The sequence below is a fragment of the Prionailurus bengalensis genome, chromosome B4 (assembly GCF_016509475.1).
Source record: "Prionailurus bengalensis isolate Pbe53 chromosome B4, Fcat_Pben_1.1_paternal_pri, whole genome shotgun sequence".
Lineage (NCBI taxonomy): Eukaryota > Metazoa > Chordata > Mammalia > Carnivora > Felidae > Prionailurus > Prionailurus bengalensis.
In genome coordinates, this window is record NC_057358.1 from 136,515,035 (window position 1) to 136,540,346 (window position 25,312).

The 25,312-nt window shown below is 48.4% G+C and overlaps 1 protein-coding gene across 4 annotated transcripts in view; it reads right to left on the minus strand.

The window, feature by feature from the left end:
- EFCAB6 (EF-hand calcium binding domain 6) overlaps positions 1 to 25,312 on the minus strand; it is a 240,063-nt gene that overhangs the window by 95,580 nt on the left and 119,171 nt on the right. For all 4 annotated transcript variants that reach the window (XM_043562841.1, XM_043562842.1, XM_043562840.1 and 1 more), the window contains 4 exons: positions 19,142 to 19,309; positions 15,827 to 15,987; positions 10,422 to 10,595; positions 8,659 to 8,827 (listed from right to left, as the gene is read on the minus strand). In XM_043562841.1, coding sequence (XP_043418776.1) covers positions 8,659 to 8,827; positions 10,422 to 10,595; positions 15,827 to 15,987; positions 19,142 to 19,309 — 672 coding nt within the window. The remainder of the gene's footprint in view (positions 1 to 8,658; positions 8,828 to 10,421; positions 10,596 to 15,826; positions 15,988 to 19,141; positions 19,310 to 25,312) is intronic.

A 25,312-nucleotide genomic window follows, 5' to 3' on the forward strand; every position in this document is an offset into this window, starting at 1 on the left:
TGAGCAGGCAACAATTTGATAAGGATACAGAAGTTCTGAAACACAATTAATGAAATTAACCTAATTGACATACTTAGAAAACTGAAGGACCACGATGGAGTACACATTCTTTTCATGGACGTATAGGACATTTACCAAAATTGTCTATGTGTTGGGTCCTAATACAAGCCTCAATTTATCTCAAAGGATTGGTTGAAGTCATTTAGGCTTTAGAATTTATTCTCTGATCACAATGGAATTGACTTTAGGATCAGTAATAGGGGCACCTGGGTAGCTCAGTCGGTTGAGGCTCCGACTTTGGCTCAGGTCATGATCTCATGGTCTGTGAGTTTGAACCCCACGCTGGGCACTGTGCTGACAGCTGAGAGCCTGGAGCCTGCTTGGGATTCTGTGTCTCCATCTCTCTCTGATCCTTGCTGTTCATGCTCTGTTTCTCTCTGTCTCAAAAATAAATAAGCATTAAAAAAAATTTTTTTTAATAAATAAATAATAAAATAAAATCAGTAATAAAAGGTAAATTAGAAAATCCCAACTGTGTGGAAATTAAACAATATACTTTTTTAATGCTCATTTTTGAGAGAGAGAGAGAGAGAGAGAGAGAGAGAGAGAGAGAGAGAGAGTGCACAGGGAAGGGGCAGAGAGAGGGGGAGAGTGAGAATCCTAAGCAGGTTCCATACTGTCGGTGCAAAGCCTGACTCAGGGCTCAAACCCGTAACTGTGAGATCATGACCTCAGCTGAAGTTGGACACTCAACTGACAGAGCCACTCAGGCGTCCCTAAACAACACACTCCTTAAATAAACCGTTGGAAGAAGGAGAAATCCCAAGGGAAGCTATAACATATTTTAAACTGAATGACAATGAATGGTATACCCAAACTTGTGGATGTAGCTAAGCCTGTACCTAGAGGGCAATGTGTAGCCAACAATTCATACACGAGAGAAATGAAGGCTAAAAAGCAATGATTTCACATTCTATCTCAAGAAACGAGAAAAAGAAAAGCAAATTAAATCCCAATCAAGGAGCAGGAACAAAAAAGATCATTGACCTCACAGCAGAAATAAACAAATATAGAACAAATACATGAGAAGAGAATAACAATACGAGGTTGTTACTTTGGGAAGACTAACAAAACTGACAGACTCCAACCGCTTCAGGGTGGGATGGAGTCATTCCTAGTGCCCTCGCAGACACCCTGACTGGGTTCCCTTTCCAGAGTAGCGCCCAGCTCCGGACGTGCATGCAAGTCCCCACACTGCGGTATTTAGGAGACCAAGGCCCTCCAGGGGGCCAGGCCCTGAGAACACGTGGCAAAACGGAAGCCCGGGAGGCGTGGTCTGTTGAACACTGGGCGTCTGCAACGAACGAACGGCTCCTGCCCTGGAGGATCCGGCCAATTTGGGCGCAGCCAGATGCTGAAAGAATCCAGCTGTGGCCTCTGGCAGGGCAGCTGCTGCCAGAAGGTGGAGAAATACTGACTTTTGATGATGGTGTGCTGGGCGTGGTACAGCGAAAGTGAGCACGTGAGGGACTCTGAACACACAGCCGTCACCCCTTAAAACGTGGGCAGCGTTGGGAAGCTGTTTGGAACAAAGCTGAAGGACCAGGTCTACTCGCCCTACCCCTGCCACCGCTCCTCAAGAGCACAGCACTTCCTCTGCTCCTCCCAAGCGTTTCCTTACCTGAGTCATGAGCCCCCTCTCCCCCAACAAGGACAGACAGCCTGGGCTCCGTGCACTGAATCTGACTGGGCCGGCAGATCGAGCACCGAGAACTTCTCTCTGTCCGCGCAACAGTCAAAATGCAACGTGGTGTCAGAAGGCTTTAGCAGCAATACCCTTAAAAGGGCAAATGTGGGGAGATGACCCCATAGAGATCAGCTTTCAGGGTCTCTGACTCTGGGTGTATCTGTGTCTCTTACTGTAAGAGCTTCAGTTTGCCCTTTTATAACTTCTTATTTATTTATTAAAATTTTTTTTCAATGTTTATTTATCTTTGAGAGTCAGAGACAGAGCTTGAGTAGGAACGGGCAGCGAGAGAGGGAGACACAGAATCTGAAGCAAGCTCTAGGCTCCGAGCTGTCAGCACAGAGCCAGATGTAGGACTCGAACCCACGAACCGTGAGATCATGACCTGAGCCGAAGTCGGATGCTCAACCGACTGAGCCACCCAGGCGCCCCTAAACTTTTTAAAACCAAAGAATGATTGACATACAATATCCTATTAGTTTTCGGTATACATCATAGTGATTCAATGTTTTTATACGTTACAAAATGATCCCTGCGATTAGTTACCACCCGTCACCATGCAAAGTTATTACAGGATTATTGACTGTATTCCCTGTGCTGTACATAACATCCCCATGACTTATGTATTTTATAACTGGAAGTCTGGAGCTCGCAATCCCCTTCACCTACGTCACCTATGTCACCTATCCCCCTTCACCTATGTCAGCAGGCCTTCCCACCTCCGGGAACCCACACTTTCCCGTACCTGTGAGTCTCTTCCTTTCTTTTGCTTGTGCCTTTGTTTTGTTTTTTAGATTCCACATGTGAGTGAAATCACATGGTGTTGGTCGTTGTCTGACTTATTTCACTGAGCATAATGCCCCCGGGATACATCCGTGTGGTCGAAAATGGCAAGAATTCACTCTATGTTTGTCCTTGTTACTGTTCCCTTATTTTTTTGCTTTTCCCCCTCACGAAACTGACCGTAATATACGACCAAGAGCTTTTATATACCTGTTCTATTTACCGGAGTCGTATGCTCCCAATGGAAGGTTTAAAACCAGACAAGGGAAAATATTTAATACCCAACTTGAAAACAAAATCGACTTCTCCACGAGTCACCACACTCGTTTAATTTGCTCATCCACACCTGAGGCCCTTGCGAGGCTCGGTGGTGTTTGTGAAGCTTGGTTTATATTCAGGCCCCTGACCCCCAAGTGGGAAAGGCTGTGTGATTAGGAAGTGATGGTTAGGGGTGGCAAGGGGCCAGTTCCCGGACACGTGAGTCTGACCAGCACCCAAAGGGCGTGGGGCGCTCTGCTGGAGGGAGAGCTCACCTCCCCCTAAGTAAGGCAGGTGAGAAGCCAGAAGGCATAGGCAGCAAGAATCTGGGGCACTCGGGGTGGGGGCGGCTGCTACAGACTCTCGCTTTGCTGATATAGGCCTCAGGGGCTCTGTAGGCTTGCTGGTGAGCTCTGCAGCCCTACGTCTGTCTCCAGAGGCCTCAGCTGGGACTCCGGGGATGGGACTAAGGAGAACAGTGGACCGAACAACATACAGTGTATTTACTGCGGACGAAGAGTAACGATGTCCCGCCAGGAACAGCCAATTACAGGGAAGTGTAATTGTAAAGCTGCCCTCAAGTGCCTGATGGATGGAACAGCTCCATTAGTCTAATTACACAATTAGACTAATGTCGACTCACGTGTCCTTGGATGTTTTGTCATTTCATGTTCCCCATGGGTCACTGGCCCCAAGCAACGAAACCCCTGCCTTCTCCACATCCCCATGGGGTTTAGTCCCATACCAGGTGTGAGCAGGCAGCCTCGAAATGTTTACCGAGAGAAAGGACGGCAGAGACCATTATGTTCGCCTGCCCGATGTACACTCTCTCCTTCTCCCTTAGGAACGGAACCTTGCTTTTTCTAAAGGTAGTTATGTACCCAGCAAAAAATCACATATATCTGCCTATAAGTCCCCTGCATAACACAGCCTGGTCCATAAGATGAAGCTGCTGAGAGAAGCTTCCAAGAGAGTGAAGAAAGAAAGAGGGAAAGAGAGGAAGGAAGGAAGGAAGGAAGGAAGGAAGGAAGGAAGGAAGGAAGGAAGGCAGGCAGGCAGGCAGGCAGGCAGACTTGTGTGGCTCAAGCCTTTTGCCTTCACCTGCCCCTTCTTTATGGTTGAGAGGTGTGTGTGATGGCTGGTGCTCTAGCAGCTGTGTTCCATGCACGGGCAGGAGGCTGAAAGAGGAGAAAGCTAGAAGCGGCCTGGACCTCTGAGACCCTGCAGAGCTGATACCCTGGCCTGTCCAGATAGCATCTGGGCCCCCTGTTACGTGACGGAAAAGTAACCACCTCTCTTACATAAGACACGGTTTTGGGGTTTTTCTGCTAACTCGGCATGTGCAGGAGAGGGCAAGAAGAAAAGAAAAGCACCCAGAGAGGGAATATAAAGGTTCTAGATCACCCTGGAGTTCAATGCCAGTTTTCCTGCACCACTGCCGGTTCTCAACTTGTCATCTAAATAAAACGACACGTTACGAAGTCTGCGAAAGTCACAGGCCATGCGGTACAGCAGCCAAAGCAAACAACGATCAGGGAGAGGGGCATTTCCTGGGAGACAGATACGCCTTCAGGGCTGCCGTGAGAGATGGTTTAACGTCGGGTGCAACGTGCCCAGACCAGGTCTAGTGGCGTTCCAGAAAGAATAGCCCCCCCACCATCCCCAGAGGAAACGACCCATTTAACCGCAGAAAGCACACCGAGGTCACTAAGACCCCCACAGCTCTGCCTCTGGCAGGACTGTCGACTCCGTGTGCTGTCGCTGGTCACCTCACTCTCCAGAAACTCTGAAATCTTTTATATGAAAGAGAGAAAAAAGAGGGGGGAGACAGGCTATTAGTTAACAGATGAATCGTACTGTAGACAAAATCTTCCTGACCGAGGTGGTGAAACCTGAAACGGTGTTCCCAGCAATGACAACACAGGGGCTCCCAGGATTTGGTGACCCCTAAGTTCCCACCCGGTTTGAGATTCTATTACACCTTTCCCTCGGTTGAACCTGTACGGCCGGCCGCTGGTTAGGCAATGGCTGGTGAGAATAAATAATCAGCGCTTCTCATTTAGAGGACAAGGTATCTGGACCAATGCGAAGCGCTGCCTCCGTTCAAATTGTGAACAAGCGCACGCATGCATGATTGGGCAAGCAGGTGCATGTGACTGAGAGCCTCACTCCCAAGTCCTCTGGGATGAAAATCGGCAACCACCGCATCAAACTCATCGGGGCGGCACAGATCTGGGGGGAAAGGAGGGCAAAAACGTTGCATGTCCGTGACCAAAATGCTAGGGAGAAATTACAGAACACTGTTAGCGAAATGAACGTTCGTCTTCCAAAATCCCGAGGCCAGATACAACCTCAAAGCTGCCAGCAATTATTTCCAGCAGCCCCATCGTACACCCAGCAAACCCACCCAGCAAGGGTGTGAGGCTGAGAGAGACTGACGTGGACTCCAGTCCAAGTGCCTGAACGGCTTACCAGCTGAACAACACTGAGCCACTGTCCTAACTCCGAGCTTCGGTCCCCTCGCTTGTGGAACGGGCACAGCGTCACGTCCACCGCGCAGTGTCTCTGTGAGGATTAGGGACCAGATACGCGAAGCAACAGGGCGCAGTGTGGGCGCACAGGAGGGGCTGGACCTCCGGTGGCCGTCGTGATGAGCACGCTCAGCATTGTCACTTTCCAGGGGCGGCCGTCATCGTCATCGCCGCTATTACCGCTGTTACTACGATTACACACTGGCTATTGTCATTTATCCTTGAAGATCTCAGAGGAGTCGATTCCAAAGGTTTCCTTACCGTTACCGCTGAAGTTGGACACTCCCAAGCCTTCGATGTCCAGATGCCCTGCATTATGTCTAATCTAAACTCTTGTTTCTTTCTGTGGTGTAAGACCATTTCTCCAGCTCCGACCTCCCTGGTAGGAGAAGTGCCTTGATCTAGAAACAAGCTCTTCGATTAACAATGGAGTTTATATTTACATAATGCTTTGAAGTTATTAGCTTTTGAAGTTCAAACCTAGGTCCCAGGTGGACTGTTTAAAATCACCCCATGGCTGTTGATCTTTGGGCTAAAAGGTTGGTCAACGACAGGATGCTTCCCAACTGAGAACAAACTGAGGGTTGATGGGGGGTGGGAGGGAGGGGAGGGTGGGTGATGGGTATTGAGGAGGGCACCTTTTGGGATGAGCACTGGGTGTTGTATGGAAACCAATTTGACAATAAATTTCATATATTGGAAAAAAAAAAAAAGGATGCTTCCCAAAGGTTAAACCCCACAAGTCACCAGGGGGGACATCAGCCAATCATCTGCCTCATCGGGTTCACAGCGAATTGGTCGTTAAAACACCCGTCAACTTTTCTCCCGGCATGTTGGCCCTGTCCTTTTGTGGTTTCTCCTTCCCTGTCGCCTCACCGTGGGCACACCTTCAGGAGGCAGGGGAGTCTTGGGGAAGCCAGGAGATCCGAGAGGGAGAAGGAGAGGCACTCAGGCACTGCCAGGAAGCAGCCAAAAGAACAAGTGTTCTATAGGTGCCCCTCAAGGTCAGCAAGAACGCAGGGAAACTCAGGGGGCGGAGGAGGGGGCTTGGGTGGGCTTGGGCATCGCCGCGGGCAGTGTGGGAGCCAGCCTCATCCTGGAAATCCTGATGGGCTTTCGACACACCCGTCTCCCTCAGTCCCCAAGCGGCGTCCGTTCTGGGCTCCCCTGGGGACTCTATAGTTACTCTTCAAGCTCATCCACTCATTCAGTAAATGTAGGGCCCTGCTTCACGCCAAGCATCTGGGATGCATCACTGTCCGAAAGACACAAAAATGTCCACCTTCGGAGCATACGTTTTAATGGAGGAAATCGAGCAAACAGCAGAGCGAAGGAATGAACAAAAGGGTTCTCAGCACAAGATGCGTGGTAGTGGGTGGTAACATCGCGAGAAGAAAAATGGGGTAAAGGAGATGGAGGTGGGAGAGCAGGTTGTATTTGCCATAGGAATGACAGTCCTCCAGGTGGAGGGGACAGCCCGTGCCAAGGCGGAGCGGTCTGCGGGAGAGCAGGAGGCTGGGGTGGCCGGAGCGAAGTGAGCAGCGGGGAGGGCGGGAAGAGTGGACATCAGAGAGATAATGAGGGGCTGGGCAGCGCGGGAGCCTCTCGGCCCTGTGAGGACTCTGGTTCGTATGCGAGCGAGGTGGGGGGCCGTGGGAGGGTTCCGAGCAGGAGTGGCCCCTTCTGTCGGACCTGTTGGAGTGTGACTCTGGCTGCCGGGTTGAGAACACACAAAGCCCGTTGGCTCTGTTGATGCACCGGCGGTGGGTGTGAGACAAAGAGGAGAGTCAAGGAAGACCCCAGACTGGAGCCCCCGGCAACTGGGAAGAGGCCGTCCTTGAGAATGGCCAGGCTGCCAGCAGAACGGCCTTGGCGAGAACACGGGCGTCTCTAGACACCCGTGTGAAGAAGTCCAGCAGGCAGGCGGGGAGCTGAGACTGAAGTTTTTAGGACGGTGCTCCGGGATGCAAACTAGAGGTGCCCGCAAGGGGGTCGCTGGCCTAGCGATGGCGCAGAGGCCCTGCGATGGAAGAACCCGCCGCTGAGCTTACTGGCCTGTTCTCGGGCGAGCAGTGGAAAGAGCTGTGCGGGGGGGTCTGCGGTCTGGGCGGGCGTCCCTGCTCTGCCGCCACCCACCGCCCGTCTCTAAGGGAAGCACCGTCCCTCTGAACACCCAGCGGCAGCCTGGTGGGTTCCTGGTCTCCTGTGAACCTGTGAACCGACTCCATGATCGAGAGCATTGAGCACTATGGTCGTTCTAGACTGTGGGGCGTGAGGGGTCGGGACTGTGCCAGGGCACTTGGGGACGAAGGAGTCTAGGACAAGGCACCCTGGGAGCGTCAGGTGATTCACACCCACATACCACCATCCGTCCCGCTCGCCGGAGTCACCGATGGCTGATTATCAGCCAGCCGGTCCCTCAAACCAGAGATGGAGGAACTATCCTTGCCCATTTGCCTCTTTCTTATCCATTACCCATTCTCCCCAAATATTTCTTGAATCTGTCCCCCTCACCATGCCCCATGTCTGCACATCATCCAGTCTTGGGGGGGGGTGGCGGGAGGTCTGGGCTGTTTCGGTAGCTGCCCATCCCACCCCCAGGCAGATAAATAGTAGCTACTGATATAATTATTCTCTTCTTGGAAATACATTTCATTGCCTTCTTCTAAATTTGTCCACACAGACACTGCTACATATTAACTGCAATGGTTTTCTTAAAAATAGCTGAAGATGATTAGCTGGAGGGGTCGTAACAGGAATTTTAAGCAATCATTGAAATTAATTCCTGAGAAGTCTGTGCAGAACCCTTCAAGCTGAGTCCTTTCTGGCAGAACCTTCCAGCTCCCACAAGCGCATGCAAATCAGCACTCTGAGCTTCCCAGCTTTTACTGCCAGATTTTTTTTTTTTCACTTTCTCGAGGCACAAACCCCAGCTCTGTGACCACAGCATCACCAAACTCCTCGCTGGCAGGGAAGGTGCCTGAGAAGTTTTTGTTCCCGGCACCGCCGTTCTGCCCCAGGATGCACTCCACGCGCAATGGCTGGAGCCAGGCACCCCGCAGCCGTCCAGAACGACACTTCAGTGAATGCTTGGTTCGAAAGTTTAAATATCCCAAACTAGCCACGTCCATACGTATCCTCTGAAGGAAGTTGCCAAGGACATTTTTGGCCAAAAGAATCCTTTTACGTTGTTGAACGATGCCTAGAAATGAATGTGCTTTGCCGGTAAGGGAATAAACCCTCACTGAAAACGTAATGCTTACCCTTTAAAGCCTGTTAGTATGAACCTCTCCAGGAGCAAAAGAAAACCCAGAAACACAGAGAAACCCATTCCCCTACCTTCTTGAAGTCATGCACGTTAACTTTGCCAGCCGGCTCCTTGCTGAAGTCAAGAGATATTTTTCGGAATGCTGGGTCCTGCTGCTGTATGCATCTTTTGTGTTTTTCGATCACTTCCTCCTTCGTCGTTTTCTTGGTCAGGGTGCTTTTGTCCCCAGTGGGCTTGGCTCTAAAATCACAATCGGGAATTTAGCAGAGTGCTTCCTACAGACCTCACCCGATTTCGATTCAACCCAGGGCAACAGGAGGCCTGCCAGCCCCTTCTCACCGACAAGGAACCAGATTCTCAGATAGATGGAGTGGCTGGGGAACTTCTTACCCGCCCATGGCTTGTGGGTTCCAGAGAGGTCCGCAGCACTGTGTCAGGTGAAAACTCTCCCCGTGTGGCGAGTATGTGGCCACAGGCCGGAGCGGGGAGCTCCAGGAAATCGTTATCCTTGTGCTAAGGTTCTCAACTGTGCTTTGAGCTGGCTCAGTAGGGCATGTGACTGGCCGACATGGCGGGGGAAAGCAAATATTTGTGTGAAGCCGGAAGATGAAAAGTCACAGCCCTTTACAAAGCCTTAAATTCAATAGGCCACTTAGCGATAGCCAGGTCCAAAAAGTCACCAAACAGCCATGGGAAGGAAGGGAAGCCTGCGATTATTCCAAGTTGATTTACACAGTCAACTGGATTTATCGAACCCAGATTTTATGCCACGTGCTGTGTGGGGGAGGGGGAGAGAGCGTGCAGTTGAGGATAATGAATTCTCCAGCTCTCCAGAAGTCTCTGGGGCCCCACTGGAGTCGGGGAAGGGGAAGAGCTGAGCCTTCCTCTTGGAGAAAGGACCTCTCCCCTCCTGCTGCTTCCATCAGCTTTGAAGAGCTCTCCGGGAATGCCCACATTTTATACAACACATAATTATCATTACTTCTTCCATTGGTTTTAGGAGGCAGACACACCTTGTCACAGACTATTTAACCTTTCCCTTAAAATACCATCCTTCTGCCCATTTATAAAGCTACCACTGAAATGTCCAGATATTCAAATTTCATTAGCACAGCATTAAAATATTCCCACTGCTCTCTACTTAAGAACTTTTTAAAGGGAAATGACAGAGCGAAGTCGGCTGAATAGGTCTACATTTTAACTTTCCTTGTGGATTTATTATAAGCTATGAACCAGCAAGTTAAAATAGTATCTTTTCATTAGACTAAACCTATATTTTTCAAAATGAGGAAGGGCTAGAATATTCATCAGTCCGATGTTTAATAGATTTGCTAAGCATGTTTTATTGTTACAATTCAATTTGGTGATCATTTGAATAATTCTATCATTCATGTCAGAAAACGTTACCTGGTTTAATGGGTATATTTTACCATAAATATTAAACAGTCGTAAGAGGTCTAAGTTTCTGGAAAAGGACAAATGTGAACGCAGGCATGTAATGGTTGTGTGGCAGACAGGTTCTCTGGGAGTTGAAGGTCCTGGGTTCTTGACCCAGGGTGGCCACTAAGTTTGCGAGTAACCTGAGGTCAGTCCCCAGACCTTGCAGACCTAAGTGCTTTCATTTCCAGAATTAATAGGTCAACCCACTGATCCCTAAGATCTCTGCTTGCTCTCAACTCCCCTGACTCTACTCGCGGTATGTATGGTTTGCCGTTTTTCTCATTTAAGTAATAAAATATTAAGACATGCGTTTAGTTAATGAATATTTACGAACCACCTCCCCTACAACAGACACTGTGGTTTTGATACGCGTTTTCATTTTGTTCCGTTTTACCTCTCAGGAAGGTCTGGCTGCTGCTGTTCCTCTTTATGAAAATGTTCACCGAACACTTGATCCTTCGGAACAAGAGCTGGAGAGATGGTGGGTGGACCGCTAATTCCGACGCGTGCCAAAAGTTCCTTGTAAAGGATTCTTCCCGAAGTGATATCCTGAAACTTACTGCAGAGTCTGAATTTTTAAAAGGATCAGAACACACCCATTAGGGTGGCGGAAATTAAAAAGACTGACCCTACCAAGTGCTGACAAGGATGGGAATACCTGTGGCTGGTGAGGTACAAAATGGTGCAACCATTCTGGAAGACACCTTGAACACTCACCCGGCATATACACCTTGAACATACACCTCGCATGCACACCTTAAATACACACTCATCCAGAGGAACCAGCCCCTCTGCCCTCGGGTATCTACCCAAGAGAAATAGAGATGTGTAGGTCTATACGAAGACCTGTACAATCTATTCAGCTTTATTTGCAGTAGCCAAACACTGGAAACAACCCAAAGGTCCCCCATATGAGTGGCTCCACAAGCTGTGGGAAGGAATGGAATACTACTCAGCAATAAAAACAGACCAGCTGCACATACACGTAACAACGTGAATGAATCTCAGAATCATTATGCGTGGGGAACAGAGCCTGACAAAAAGGAGAACGTCCCACATGCTTTCATTTATATACAACCCTAGAAAATGCAAAGTCACGTGCAGTGACAGAACGCAGATCAGAGGTTGCTAGGGCTGTAGAAGAGATGACTCACAGAAGGGCATGAGGAAGCTTTGCGGGGCGGAGCGGGGCGGGGGAGGGATGGGAATGTTTGATATCTTGACTGATGGCTTGTGAAGGCTTCACAGATGTAGACACATGATGGAGGTCCTCAACCTGTATCATTTAAATACGCGCAGTTTATAGTTTGTGAAGAATGCCGCAATAAAGATATAACACATACAAAAAGAATACTTTTTTTAAATTGCAAGTTCTGGTGTGGAATCACGGAAGGACCTATATTGGAAATTTGGCATAGGCAAATATTTTAGAAAAATGTAGGAACCCACCAATAGGGCAAGGACTACTTTTCTCCCCCCCACATTTTATTTGTTAATATTTTTCTAATCATAAAAGTTGTACATGCTCATTGTGGCAAGCTTGGTAAAGCCTAGAGACCAAAACAACATTCCACGTATTTGTTAAAATACAAAAGGCAACAGAGCGCGGTGACTCCGGGTGCGGGCCCTGGAATCTGCCTCCCTGGGCTTGAATATCAGCTCTGGACTTAACAGTCCCATGACTGGGGGCAGCGGGCAGGAGGTGTGGTGGGTGGGCACTTCCAGGGCAAGCGGGGGGGAGGGACCCGAACTATTTTCATGCAAGCACTACCCCGCGCCTCTCGCGCACAGTGGGTTTCTCGGAGGCCACATGACATGTGACAAGTGCCAGAATGTGTGCTCAGGCAGGTTGTGTCCTCTAACGTTTTCAAAGGCTGTACAAATGTTTTGGGTATAAATGAGGAGCTAGGGTGAGTTTTCAGAGGTTAGCTTAGTTTCTTGACAGCCTTTTACCAGCTCATTACCAGCTACCTGTGTCTACACCTGCTCTAATTTCTGTACCCTCCTCATCACCCAACATGTCATTATTTTGAAACCCCCAGGTTTCTCCGGAGCCTACAGGGAAACGCAATGGGGAAATACATGTTGATCTTCTGCAATAACGTTTTCCAAAGGTCTCAGTTTGAATTTCTAATACAGTCATACTGAGAGATCTATTCCATATAACGAAAACTCTGAGGCCCTCAAGAACTTTTAAGCCTATCAGAGGGTAGAGAATCGCCGACCTGGGGCACATCACCTTTTCTATGCTTCAGTTTCCTCGTCTATAAAATGCACCCACCTCAGAGGACTACTATAAGCATTAAGTAACACGATCCATAGAAGGCTCCTAGCACTACACGGACGTGTGCATGCGCTCAAGAAACTGCAGCTGTAATAACAGCATCGCGATTATCACGATGATGCTTTATACACAACCAGGGGCACCGCACGAGCTCGGAGGCCATCCTCGGTTCAGGAAGCTCCGGCCATGGATAGAACTGCTTCGAGAAATATTTATGCTGCCAGGTAAATGACACCGTGCTAAGCGTCACAGCTACAACTGTGAACAGACAAAACAGTCCCCACCTCACGGGGCCAAGCGGCCGGGAAAGCAGGCATTTGGAACTGAGGGAAGAGGCCATCTAGAAGCCCAGACGTGAGAGAGCTGGGTGTTTTCAGGAAACAGAAAGCAGCTCAGTCCGGGCTGGATGGAGAGCAGCGGAAGTAAACGTTTCTTAAGTTCAGCGCTGGATGGAGGGCTCTGCGTCTAGGATCTCCCTTGACCCTTACCACATTCTCCTAAGTAACGTCTGAGCAAGGAAATCGAGGCTCAGAGAGGTTAAGGAACTTGCCCAAGTGCACAGCTAGTTCAGGGCTGAGCCGGGATGTGAACCCAGGCAGTCTGGCTGCAGAGCCCGGGCTCTGGGGGTGCGACGATCATGAGGGGCCTGGGAAGTCATTCTTAAAAGCGTCTGGATGTCTTCCTAACAGCAACAGGATGCAAGTGTTTTAAGCAGGGTTTAGCATGAGCAGATCTGTAGTTGTGACTGGAGACTGGAGAATGGATTAGACACACTCCCATCTCGAAGACCCAACTACCTGCATGACCAATCCACTGGATTTCTTTCTTTCTTTCTTTCTTTCCTTCCTTCCTTCTTTTTTTTTTTTTAATTTGAGAGACAGAGAGCTAGGAGAGGGACAGAGGGAGGGAGAAGGAGAGGGAGAGGGAGAGGGAGAGGGAGAGGGAGAGGGAGAGGGAATCTTAAGCCCAGATGTGGGGCTCAATCCTATGACCCTGGGATCATGACCTGAGCTGAAATCAAGAGTCAGAGGCTCAACTGACTGAGCCACCCAGGCGCCCCAGCTTACTTATTTTTCTTTCTTCCTTCCTCCCTTCCCCCTTCCTCTCTCCTTTTCTTCTTTCCTCCTCCCTCCCTCCTTCCCCCTTCCTTCCTCCCTTCTTCCCTCCTTTTCTTCTTCCCTCCTCCCTCCCTCTCTTCCCCCCTCCCTCCCTCCTTCCCCCTTTCTTCCTTCCTCCCTTCTTTCCCCCTTTTCTCCTTTCCTCCCTCCCTTCCTTCCTTTCATCCTTCACTCAACACTTACTAAGCCCTGACCACACGCGGACGCTGTTCCACCCCGGGTACTGGAGCTTCGGGAGTCAATCACTTCTCAACTGCATTCTCCAACCTCCTTGCAAGCTCACCGCACCTGCTGGGTCCACCTCGCCCCTTCCAGCCCCACGGGTCCTGCTTCTCTCCTGACGCCTAGTCTGCTAAGGCAACAGCCACTCTGTGTGAGTGCTCACCCCGTGCTTCCGTCCCGCGTGCCCCCTGACCCACAGACTTCCTCCTGCTCCCTGAGCACCCCGCACCACAGGCTCTGGACCGTCACCCTGACCAGAATTCTCCGCCTCCCTTGCTGGCTGTGCCAGCCAGGTCACTGGTGAGTGGGTGGTATTCTGCCAGGTCCTACCCGCACCCTCTCACCTCGGACGGTCTGCTATGTGCTCCCAGATGAACCCCTGCCGAACAGATACTCAGGCCGTCCGTGCAAGGAAGACTCCAAAACCGTGCTGCAGCCCAGGCCGCTCTGTGCACCCACACCCTCTGGGAGTCTCCTTCTGGAGTGTCACTCCGTGTTTCCTAACTGGCCGACAACACTGCCTCTGGCCGGCATCGGGGCCCCCTCCCCCGCCCCCGTCCACCGCCACCTCCGCGTCACCCACCCGTCCTCCTCTCGCCCTGCGCTTTCTCCACGGTAATCCTTGCAAAGCACAAATCTGAAATTGTCACCTGACCCCTGGGCTGTCGCTTGTCCACCACGGCTACACGTGAGAGCCAGTGGGGGGCTTCAATATAACGGTGCCCTGGACAGGGCATGGGCACTGGGGGTTTCAGAGCTCTCCAGGTGATTCTAAGATGCTGCTAGGGAACCAGATGACCTGTCAAGACGCCCTGCCAGCTGACCCGTCCCCTGGTTGGGCTGGGTCATTCCTGCCTGGCCCTCGGCAGCAGCCCTGCTGTTCCTCCCTATAGAGCTTCCTGCCCCGACAGCCCCACGTGACTCGCCAGCCGCCCAATGTGCCTCCACTCCTCTGCACACTCGCTTCTTCCCCTGCCCGGGCCCCACCCAGTCCCCCCTGAGCTCCCTCTAGAACCCTCTCTCTGGACTTGCTGCCACCTGTCTCTCCCCTTTCCCATGTTTCCCACCCTCCAGCAAACCGGCCTTTCTGCAAACGTCCAATAAACTCGGATGAACGCAAACACCGAGCTCTGCGAGCCCCTCCTGCTCGGGAAAATCTCAGCCTCACCCTCTTCCTGGAAACCCTTCTTTTCCCACAAAAACCAACCACAGGGAAAACGGGTCAGGAAACAGGAATGTTCACAGAGAGGAGACTCAAGCGGCCAACAGCTACCAGGAGACCGACTGTGTTTTGGGTCACCTGAAATCGATGTAATGCAATCAAAAGCGACAAATACAAGATTTTAAACTTCCCACGCGAGAGGACCGAAAGGGAATTAGAGTAACTTCCTTCCCCCCGACTCTATTGGGTTTCCATCGAAAGTAATCTCCCAGATCACCGTCCACAGCAGGACACATGCACCAGTCTCTAAGGTCATGCAGCTCCGAGTCCTACAGCAACAAGCTTCGGCGGACAGCGGGACGTTCGGGTAGTGATGTGGGAAGCGTCACCCCCTGCAGAATGGCAAGATTCGGGCAGTAGGTTCTCAAGGTCACTGCAGAGAGGGGGCAAGGGGCCCCACGCCCCAAGGGCAGCCGTGGGCAGGGTGAACGAGACACGGGGGCAGGAGACCCTCAGGGGCCCTCTTCTCTCTCTTAAGATCCCTGCCCCCCTCCAGCTTCGCTCGGCCACCACGAGGCAAGTTTTAAACTCAAGTGAGATAGGACCACAATCCCGGCGTCTCTCCACAGGATGGCTGATCGTAGCCAGATGCCCCGGGAGGGGAAAAATGGTGTCACGATTGAGAGCAGAGAAGTCACGGAGACCGGGAAGAACGAGGCTGCACACAGCCTCCGGCCTACACGACTCTGAATAGCTACGTGGCTTCTCCAGACCTCGGCTTCCTTACCCACGAAAAGGAGTAGCAGCCACCTTCCGTGGTTGTCGCGAGGACTAAATCATAGAGCACATGCCCAACTCTCGACCAGTGTCCTACGTTAGTGAGCACCCAGTAACCAGCAGTTATTATCAGTCCTCCCTAGCGGTACTGCAAACATACGTAGGAAAAGGTTGAGGATTATAAACGGGCTTGATGAAAACACGACACGGATTAATTTTGTTACCAAGAAACTTACTTCAGTAAACGCTCAGCTGTTAAAAAGGGGCAGAATATGTGCATGATTTTCTTGAAATTATTTTGACCAATGAGCCCTGTGTCTCCGAGGTCATATGCCTGTAGCATTTTATAGAAGGCTTGCAGATTCCTAGTAATTGAGTCATGGACGATCTCTTCCACCTATCATAAAAAAAAAGCAAACAGACATATCTACCAAGCGGCACATTTGTAACCTGGGGTGGTGGCACCCTGGGACCACGTGGGCAAGTGTTACTTACTGAATCCCAAGCCAGGAAGAGAGGCGTTTTGGGGTCTGCAACTTGTTTTCCTGTCTAATTGGGAAAGAGAAAAGTATATAAACACAAATCACTCATAAAGGCAGGAGGACCTTTGGAGGCAGCCAGACATGGACTGATTCGCCAATTCACTTTGAGTTCGTGAGCAAATGAGTTTGCCCACTAATCCCCACCTGGAAATGGGGATAACAGCATTCAACCTGAACTTATTTAAAAAAAAAAAAAAAAAGTACAATACACGTAAAAGAAGTCTATCGCCTAGTAAGTAAACGCAACATAAAACAACAATGGGATGGCATTTCTACCTTTCAGAATAGTAAAAATGAGAAAGAACACCTATTGCCAGTATCGACACGGGCTAATCGTGGACAATCTGCTAAATCCACAGGCCGTGGGGCGGCAGCAACCACCTGTGGGGGTGGGGAGGGAACAGAGGTGGAAGAAAAACTTCACTGTCACCGTGTTCCCGTTTGCACCTTTTGCATTTTGTACTTACACATACATTCCCCTTCTCAAATAATTAAGCTAACTTAAAGAATGAAATGTGTCCTTTGACCCAATAATGCCATTTCTAGAAATCTATACTAAAAGAATACTCATAGGGTGGTTGAAAAAGCAGGCACCACACTATTCACTGTAGCAAAATTTATAAAAGGGGAAAAAAAACCAAACACCTGCATTGCAACAGGGAATCGTTACTCTGTATCTTTTAAGATCATACAGAATTTTTATTAACAGTGTTAACAGCATGTTAATAGGGGACAGCATGGACTGAAAAGTCATTAATTATAGGATCTCATTTCATTTTATTTTAAGTTTATTTATTTATTTTGAGAGAGACAGTGCGTGAGGGGGGGAAGGACAGGGAGAGAAGGAGAGGGAGAGAATCCCGAGCAGGCTCCACACCGTCAGCACAGAGGCTCAGACTCATGAACCGCGAGATCATGCCCTGAGCTGAAATCGAGAGGCGGACGCTCAACCAACTGAGCCACCCAGGTGCCCCTATAGTATCTCATTTTAAAACAGAATAGATACCATATATCAAAGTATGTATCTAACTCATAAAATTGCATAAATTAAATATGCGCAGCTTTTGTATAATAACAGCAACAAAGCTGAAAACAACGCGTGTGTGGGTGTACGGGTTCATAAGCACATACAACAAAGGGGAACAGTGAGCGGGTAACAACTCCTCAACGTTAGAATTAGTGGTGTTTTTTCTTTTCCTTCTATGTGCGCACCTGTGTTCTCTAATCTTTCTGGTTCGTTCCTATATGTTCGTTCATCCACTCGCCACACTGTTTTGTGAGTGTGCCCGGCACCGGGCTAGCCCCCGTGGCCACGATGGGCCTCCGTCTTTGTGGAGACGTGACCACATAATGACAAAGTTGTGACACCATGATCGGGCAGGTGTGTGAGGTCGGTGGCTGCCAGAGGTGCCACAGAGGGTCCCTGGGAAGGCGTCGGTGCCCCAAGACCTGCAGAATGGCCCCAGCAGGGGAGAGCAGCATGGATGGAATCCCGGCAGGAGCTGCAGCACCCCAAGAATGGAGGAGGGCCCTGGGGCGCCCGAGGAGCCGAGCCAGCGCGGCCTATGAGGCTTCTGGGAGCCGGGCAGCAGGGCTGGACCATGTGGGCCCCTTACCAACCAGGTTAGGAACTTCAGCTTTCACCTAGGAGCCCTGACACCCATCTGAGGCTTTTAAGCATGGAGGCTGCTGGGTGTGGTTCATATTAAGCAAAGACCATGCCACTTGCCACGTGGAGAGCAGATGGTTTCCATGTCCATGTTTTGTTTTTAATTTTTTATGTTTATTTGTTTTCGAGAGAAACACAGTGAGAGCAGGGGAGGGGCAGAGAGAGAGAGACAGAATCTGAGCAGGCTCCAGCCTCCGAGCTGTCAGCACAGATCCCCACACAGTGCTTGAACTCACAAATCGTGAGATCATGACCTGAGACGAAATTGGATGCACCCCCTCCCCCATATTTTGTTTTTCGAGAAAGATGCTGCGTGTGGGGTTGCTGTGATGGTCAGAAGCCACAATTCTCAGCAGCTAACACAGGAGCCGCACAGCAGAGTTCAGGAAAAGGTCCAATTACTCTCTCCTGTGTGAGGGCCCTGGGACTTACTTTTGAACTAGGACTCAAGAAGGGCCAAACGACGTTGGTAGCATGCGGTCGCCACCTTGCACAAGGTGGGTGCTCAGGAAATCGTAATATTGATGAAAAGCTAATTTGCACCTGCCAAAAGAAGTCTATAACAAACACTTCAACAAGAATCTCCCAATGCCTATCCAATGCATTGCCTGACACTAATCTAATTTTTTAAAGTTCTTAAAATTTTTAAGCGCTAATAGCCATTAAAATCACAAAACAACATTTCTCATAATAAAATTCTGTCAGCCTTTCGGTCAAAGGAAAAGCAAGTATTGGGGGCACCTGGGTGGCTCAGCCGGTTAAGCATCTCGCTTCGGCTCAGGCCACGATCTCACGGTTTCTGAGTTCGAGCCCCGCGTCGGGCTCTGTGCTGACAGCTGAGTCTGGAGTCTGTTTCAGATTCGGTCTCCCTCTCTCTCTGCCCCTCCCTCCGCTCGTGCTCTCTCTCTCTCTCTCTCTCTCTCTCTCTCAAAAACAAATAAACATTAAAAAATTTAAAAAAGAGAGAAAAGCAAGTATTGGTCACTAGAGGCAATAAACAGTTACTGTTTAAAATGGGAAGCCGTGTAAGACGCGGTTGCAGGAGGGGTGTCACTGGCACGCTGTGAAAAGAAGGTCACATCCTGCATATATAGGTGCCCTCGTTCTAGGACGGCTTCCCAGAAAACGGCAAACATCACCCTTGGATAAGATGTAGACATCAAGAGTTAAAATCAAACAACTCAGACACTTAACTCCTCCTTAAAGTGAAAATCAACTCAGCTGAAAAACGTGTAGTCGTTTATTTAAGACCAATTTCACCTGCATCCCATATTGCACTAAAGATACTTAATTTCCTGCCATAAAGAGAAAATCAAACATGGAGTTGTTGTAAAACTCACCTCAGGGTTCTCTTCAAGCAGTTGGATGAACGTGTTGACGTTGACCCATCCAGTGCCCCCAGGGTCAAGGGTCCGCATTAGTTCTTTGAATTCTGAATCGCTGATTTTTACAGCCTCGCAATTTAGAATATGTCGCAATTCTTCCCCTGTTATTCGTCCACCGGGTTTCTGAGCATGAGAATGTATATAAGGGGATTTTTTTAAAAAAAGGAAAAAGGAAGGAAAGCATTACATAACATACAATAACGTATATAACATATATATATCATATATGTGTAACATATATACAACATATATAACATATATATATTTTAAATGTTATATATATTTTTAAAAAAGGAAAAAGGAAGGAAAGCATTATATATATAACATATATAACATAAACATATATATAACATATATAACATACATATATATAACATCAAACATTGTATGTATATATATACATTTATATATGTGTATATATATACATTTATATATATGTATATATATATACACATTGTGTGTGTGTACATAGATATACGTGTGTGTGTGTGTGTGTGTGTGTGTGTGTGTGTGTGTATATATATATATATATATATATATATATATATATATATATGACATCACTGAGTAAAGAGTGGGCTCTGGCCGAAGAGAATTATGACGAAGCAATAATCCCTCAGTTGGTGGTCACTATGTAACACTGGGAGCCAAGGGCAGTGTGTGGGGTGGGGCAAGGGTCGGGGGACGCTGGGACCCTGCAAGGCTGCTCCCACAATGCTGTCTGTCCGGGCACGGGCAGGAGAGGGCCCCAAGAGAGGAGGGAGGCCCATCTCGCAGGCACAGGCTGATGCCCTCCCCAGGACAGGCTGAGCGCTGGCGGTGACAGTTCCTCCTACCCTGTCCCCACCTGAGGGCTATGTGGCTCCGTCATACCGGGCACACAACTTCCCGGCAATTCAATTAACAACTTGCCGATTTACTAAAAATATTAATGATGCTTATTTTCACTACCACCAACCTCATCAATTACATAAATGGACAATTACTTAGCAAGAAAAATCTCAGCCATGCTGCATAAAGAAAACATATTATCAGCAAAATACTGTGAGGCAAATTCTTCTGCCAGAATAAAAAATTACCAATAAGTAAATTAAGTACCAAAAATAAGAGATACTGTTTACTGGAAAAAAACAGGGGGAATAAAGAACCCCTACCTCCTCATAGGGAGTGTGAATATTAACGTGGCAGGGGGCTTACTAAGTGACAAAGTGGTGTGCAAATGTCAACCGTTACTTTGGGGTCCAAAGCCAGAAAAGGATACAAGGTTGTCTCCGGGAAAATTAGATAACTTAGAGGAATGTATGCCTGCTTACTTTTTAGCTTGGGAGTGATAATCAACTATTTATTGTCCAAGTAGGACAATTAGGGTTTTCAGTAAGCATATAGCATTGTGCAACCATCAACCACCATCTGGTTCCGGAACATTTCCGTCACAAGAGAAACCTCGCGTCCACTCGCAGCCACTCCTCACTTCCGTCCCCGACCCAAGGCAACGGATCTATTTGTTGTCTCTCGGTGTTTGCTTTGGTCTGGATATTTCGTGTATACAGAAGCATACAGTTTATGCATCAGTATGCATTCTGCATCTGGCTTCTATCACCTGCCATAACATTTTCGCGGTTCAATCCAGGATGCGCCATGGATCGGTACTTCGTTCCTTTTCATCCTTGTTACTATTCCACTGTATGGATATGCCACGTTTTGTTTCTCTTACCGCAAGCAGAAAAACACTTGGATCGCCTCGTTTGGAGATTATGAATAACGTGGGTACGAACATCTGCACACAAGTCTTCGTGTGGACAAAATGTTTTTACTTCCCTTGGGCAGCTACCTGTGAGTGGAATTGCTGGGTCAGGTGGTAAATTTCTGTTTAAATTTTAAAGAAACGACCATGTTGTTTCAACGGCAGCTGTACCATTTTCTATTTCCACCAGTAGGAGAGAAAATTCCATGTCCACGCCCCTGACGTGGTCCACTGACTGCTGCCTTTGTGACTTCATCGTCACCATAAACTGGCAAGTGGTGCACCAGCATGCTTCTGACTCGCATCCTTGGTGTCTAAGGATGTTGACCATCTTTTCACGTGCTCATTGGCCATTCATATGTCTTTTTTTTTTTAATTTTTTAATGTTTAGTTTTGAGAGAGAGAGAGAGAAAGACAGAGTGCGAGTAGGGGAGGGGCAGAGAGAGAGGGAGACACAGAATCCCAAGCAGGCTCCAGGCTCTGAGCTGTCAGCACAGAGCCCGACGCGGGGCTCGAACTCACGGACCGCGGGATCGTGACCTGAGCCGAAGTCGGACACTCAACTGGCTGAGCCCCCCAGGTGGCCCCCGTGTATCTTCTTTGATGAAACGTCTATTCAAATATTTTGCCCATTTTTTACTTTGGGTTGTCCTCTTACTGAGTTCGAAGAGTTCTTACATAGTCTCCATGCAAGTCCCTTACCCAATATATAATTTGCATTTATTTTCTCCCAGAATGTGACTTAATGGTATCATTTGGAGCACACTTTTTTAATTGTGATGGTTCCAGTTTATGGGTTTTTTTTTTCCCCCTTTATGGATCATGCTTTTAGCGTCCTAAGAAATACTTGCCCAACACAGGTCACAAAGATTTACGCACATGCCTTCTTCTAAGAGTTTTGTCATTTTAACTCTCATATTTAGGTTTATGGTCCATTTTTAGTTGTGTATGCGGTCAGGCAGTTCCTCTTTTTTGCACATGGCTATCCAACAGTCTCAGGACCATTTGTTGGAAAGATGATCCTCTCTCCCACTGATCTTGTCAAAGATGGATTGACCATAAACATTAAGGTCTATTTCTGGACTCTCGGTTCTGTTCCATTGAGCAATCTGTCTATCCTCCTGCCATTGCCACACTGTTCTGACACCATAGCTCTGTACTAAGATCCCAAAGTGCTCTAACTTCGTTCTTTTTTTCCAAGATTGGTTTTGGCTATTTGGCAATCTTTTCATTTCCATATGAATTTTAAAATCAATTTTTAATTTCTGCAAAAAAAAAAAGACAGTTGAAAAAAAATTGGGGTGCCTGGGTGACTCAGTCGGTTGAGCGTCTGACTTTGGCTCAGGTCATGATCTCAAAGGTTCGTGAGTTCGTGCCCCACGTTGGGCTCTGGGCTGACAGCTCGGAGCCTGGAGCCTGCTTTGGATTCTGTGTCTCCTTCTTTCTCTGCCCCTCTCCTGCTTATGCTCGCTCTCGCGCTCTCTCTCTCTCTCTCTCTCTCTCTCTCTCTCTCTCAAAGATAAATAAACATTAAAAAAATAGACAGTTGGCATTTCAACAGGGTTTGCATTGAACCTGTTGAACCTATAGATCAATTTGGAGAGAACTGCCATCTCAGTACTATCGAATCTTCCAATCCATGACTGTGGAATGTTTCTTCATTTATTTACATTTTATTTAATTTCTTTTAATAGTGTTTTGTAATTTGCAGTGTACAAGTCTGGCACTTTTGTTAAATTTACTACTAGGTATTTTATACTTGTTGATGCTATTGTGAGTGGCACTGCTTTCTGAAGTTCCTTTTCAGATTGTTCGTTGCTAGTTGATAGAAATGTAACTGATTTTGGTACATTGGTCTTATATTCTACAACCTTCGTGAACACATTTATTATTTGCAGAAGTCTGTGTGTGTCCACTGTGTTGTCTGTAAGTAAGGGCAGTTTTACTTCTTCCTCTCCAATCTGGATGCCTCCTATTTCTTTTCTTTCAGGATTGCACTGTCTAGAACTTCAGTACAACGTTGCAGAGAAGTAGCAAAAGTTGACATTTTGTGTTTTTCATCATCCTGGGGGAAAGTATTCAGTCTCTTACCGTTAACTGCGCTGTTAGCTACGGGTTCGTTGTAGATGCCCTTCATCAGTTTAAGGGATTTCCCTGCTCTTGGTCTGTTGAAAGTTATCACGAAACAGGGCTGGATTTTGCAAATCCTTTTTCTGCATCTTTCAAGACGATCGTGTGGTTTTTTTCCCTTAATTCTATTAACATTGTGTACTATATTAATTGATTTTTTGGAAGTCGAACCAAGCCTGCAATCCTGGGATAAATCCCACATGGTCATAGCATTTAATCTTTTGTTTGTGTTGCTGGATTTGGTTTACTTATGTCTTGCTGAGAATTTCTACAACAATATTCATGAAGGATATTGGTTGTTCGTTTTCTTGTGATCTCTTTGTCTGGCTTTAGTATTAAAGTAGCATCGGCCTCAGAGAATGAGTTGGGAGGCATTCCTTCCTCTGATATTTACTGGAGGTTTGTGAAGGACTTGTTATTACTTCTATAAGCAATCTTTGTGGTCTTCAATGTAGAGAATTTTCATTTTTTTTTGTTAGGTTATGTTTCTAGGCATTTGATTTTTTTAAATAAAATTATTAGAAATGATATTTTAAAGTTTACTTTTCTAATTGATTACTGCAGCTTATAGAAATACTATTGATGTTTGAACACTGACCTTCTAACTTCTGTTATTAATTCTAGTATGTTCTGGAAGATTCTTTTGGACTTTCTACCGAGAAAATCACGTGGGCTGCAAACAACACTGAAAACAAGGGTGGATAAACACGTAGGGTACAAATAGTTTTTGGGTGACAGAAAGTGAGCCACGCCAGGTTTCAATACAAGTGATCGAGGTGACTGGGTCACTCAGAGGGAAGGTGATGGTGTGTGGAAAGAGCACACAGCTACTTGGGACGCATGAGTCGGAGCAGACGTAAAGCTGCCTTTCTTTCTGTAACAATTCTGCATCCCTCTCTACAGCAGGAGAGGGACGTGCTTCCCACCGCTGTCCTCTGCAGCCAGGCAAAAATGCCCTCTCCTGCCTACTCCTGGCTCTCTCCCTCTGCCTGCCTCCTTCCGGGTTCCAGAGCGTGCCCAAGACCACGGCAAATGGCGGTCGGGGGTGGGGGGTGGGGGTCGGAAATCCCACTTGGCATCCGGCAACTCTAAGCATCAGACGCTCACTGCTGTCATGTGTCACTCCAGAGTGTGAGCTCATCATTGGCCAGGCCTCTGCGTCACTCATCTGTGCATTCAGCGCCAGCGCCCACGGCACACACGGCCCAGCGTGGGGCAGGCACTCGATTCCTCACCCCTGCGTGTTCGTTGATCGGTTCTGTTTGTGAAACAGCACATCAATGACCGCTAAATAGTCCCATACTTGGAGTGGCTGGCGTTATTACAGCCCTCCATTAACGGAGATGAGATTTCACTATTTTTAATTAAATTACGTCAATGGACCACTAGGCGCTGAGGCGGGTAAACACACAAAAGCCTTCACTTGTGTCCAAGAGGAGGCCCAGCCGACACATTCGCAGGCGGCTCTGCCCAAGGCTGCAGTGGGCCTCCCTCTGGAGCAGCTGGTTTGAGTCAAGCCCCGCCACTCACCAGCTGGGAGCCTCAGGCCGGATACTTAACACTGCCGTTCCCTTTCCTCGGCAGATGAGGGCAAAGGGAAAGGCTTAAACGGAGATCGTGATAGTGTCTACCTCACAGAGGTGTGGAGAGGCGGAAGCGAGTGAAGACGGGTAAGTCACAGGAGACAGTCCCCGGCACGACGTAAGCACTCATTATCATCGTTCACTCAGTGTAAGAGACCAGGGTCATCTAGTTCTAAAGATTACTTAGAACAGGCAGGCCAGGGGCGCCTGGGTGGCGCAGTCGGTTAAGCGTCCGACTTCAGCCAGGTCACGATCTCGCGGTCCGGGAGTTCGAGCCCCGCGTCAGGCTCTGGGCTGATGGCTCGGAGCCTGGAGCCTGTTTCCGATTCTGTGTCTCCCTCTCTCTCTGCCCCTCCCCCGTTCATGCTCTGTCTCTCTCTGTCCCAAAAATAAATAAACGTTGAAAGAACAGGCAGGCCAGCTAAAATGCTCCCCTCTCCCAGGAAAACAGAACCCCAAATCTCTGCGTCTACACTAGGCTCAGAAACCATAAGCAACGGCATTCTAGATCAACGGAGACGAGGAACCACAGTCTCCAGTATAGACAGCAAACCTCTGAACCTTGAGGTCCGCCTCCAGGCCACGTGGGCTCCTCCCCAGAACGCTGCCCTACAGCCGCCCTGCAGGAAGGCTCGCGCCGAGGCCAAGTGTCTCCTCTTCTGCATACAG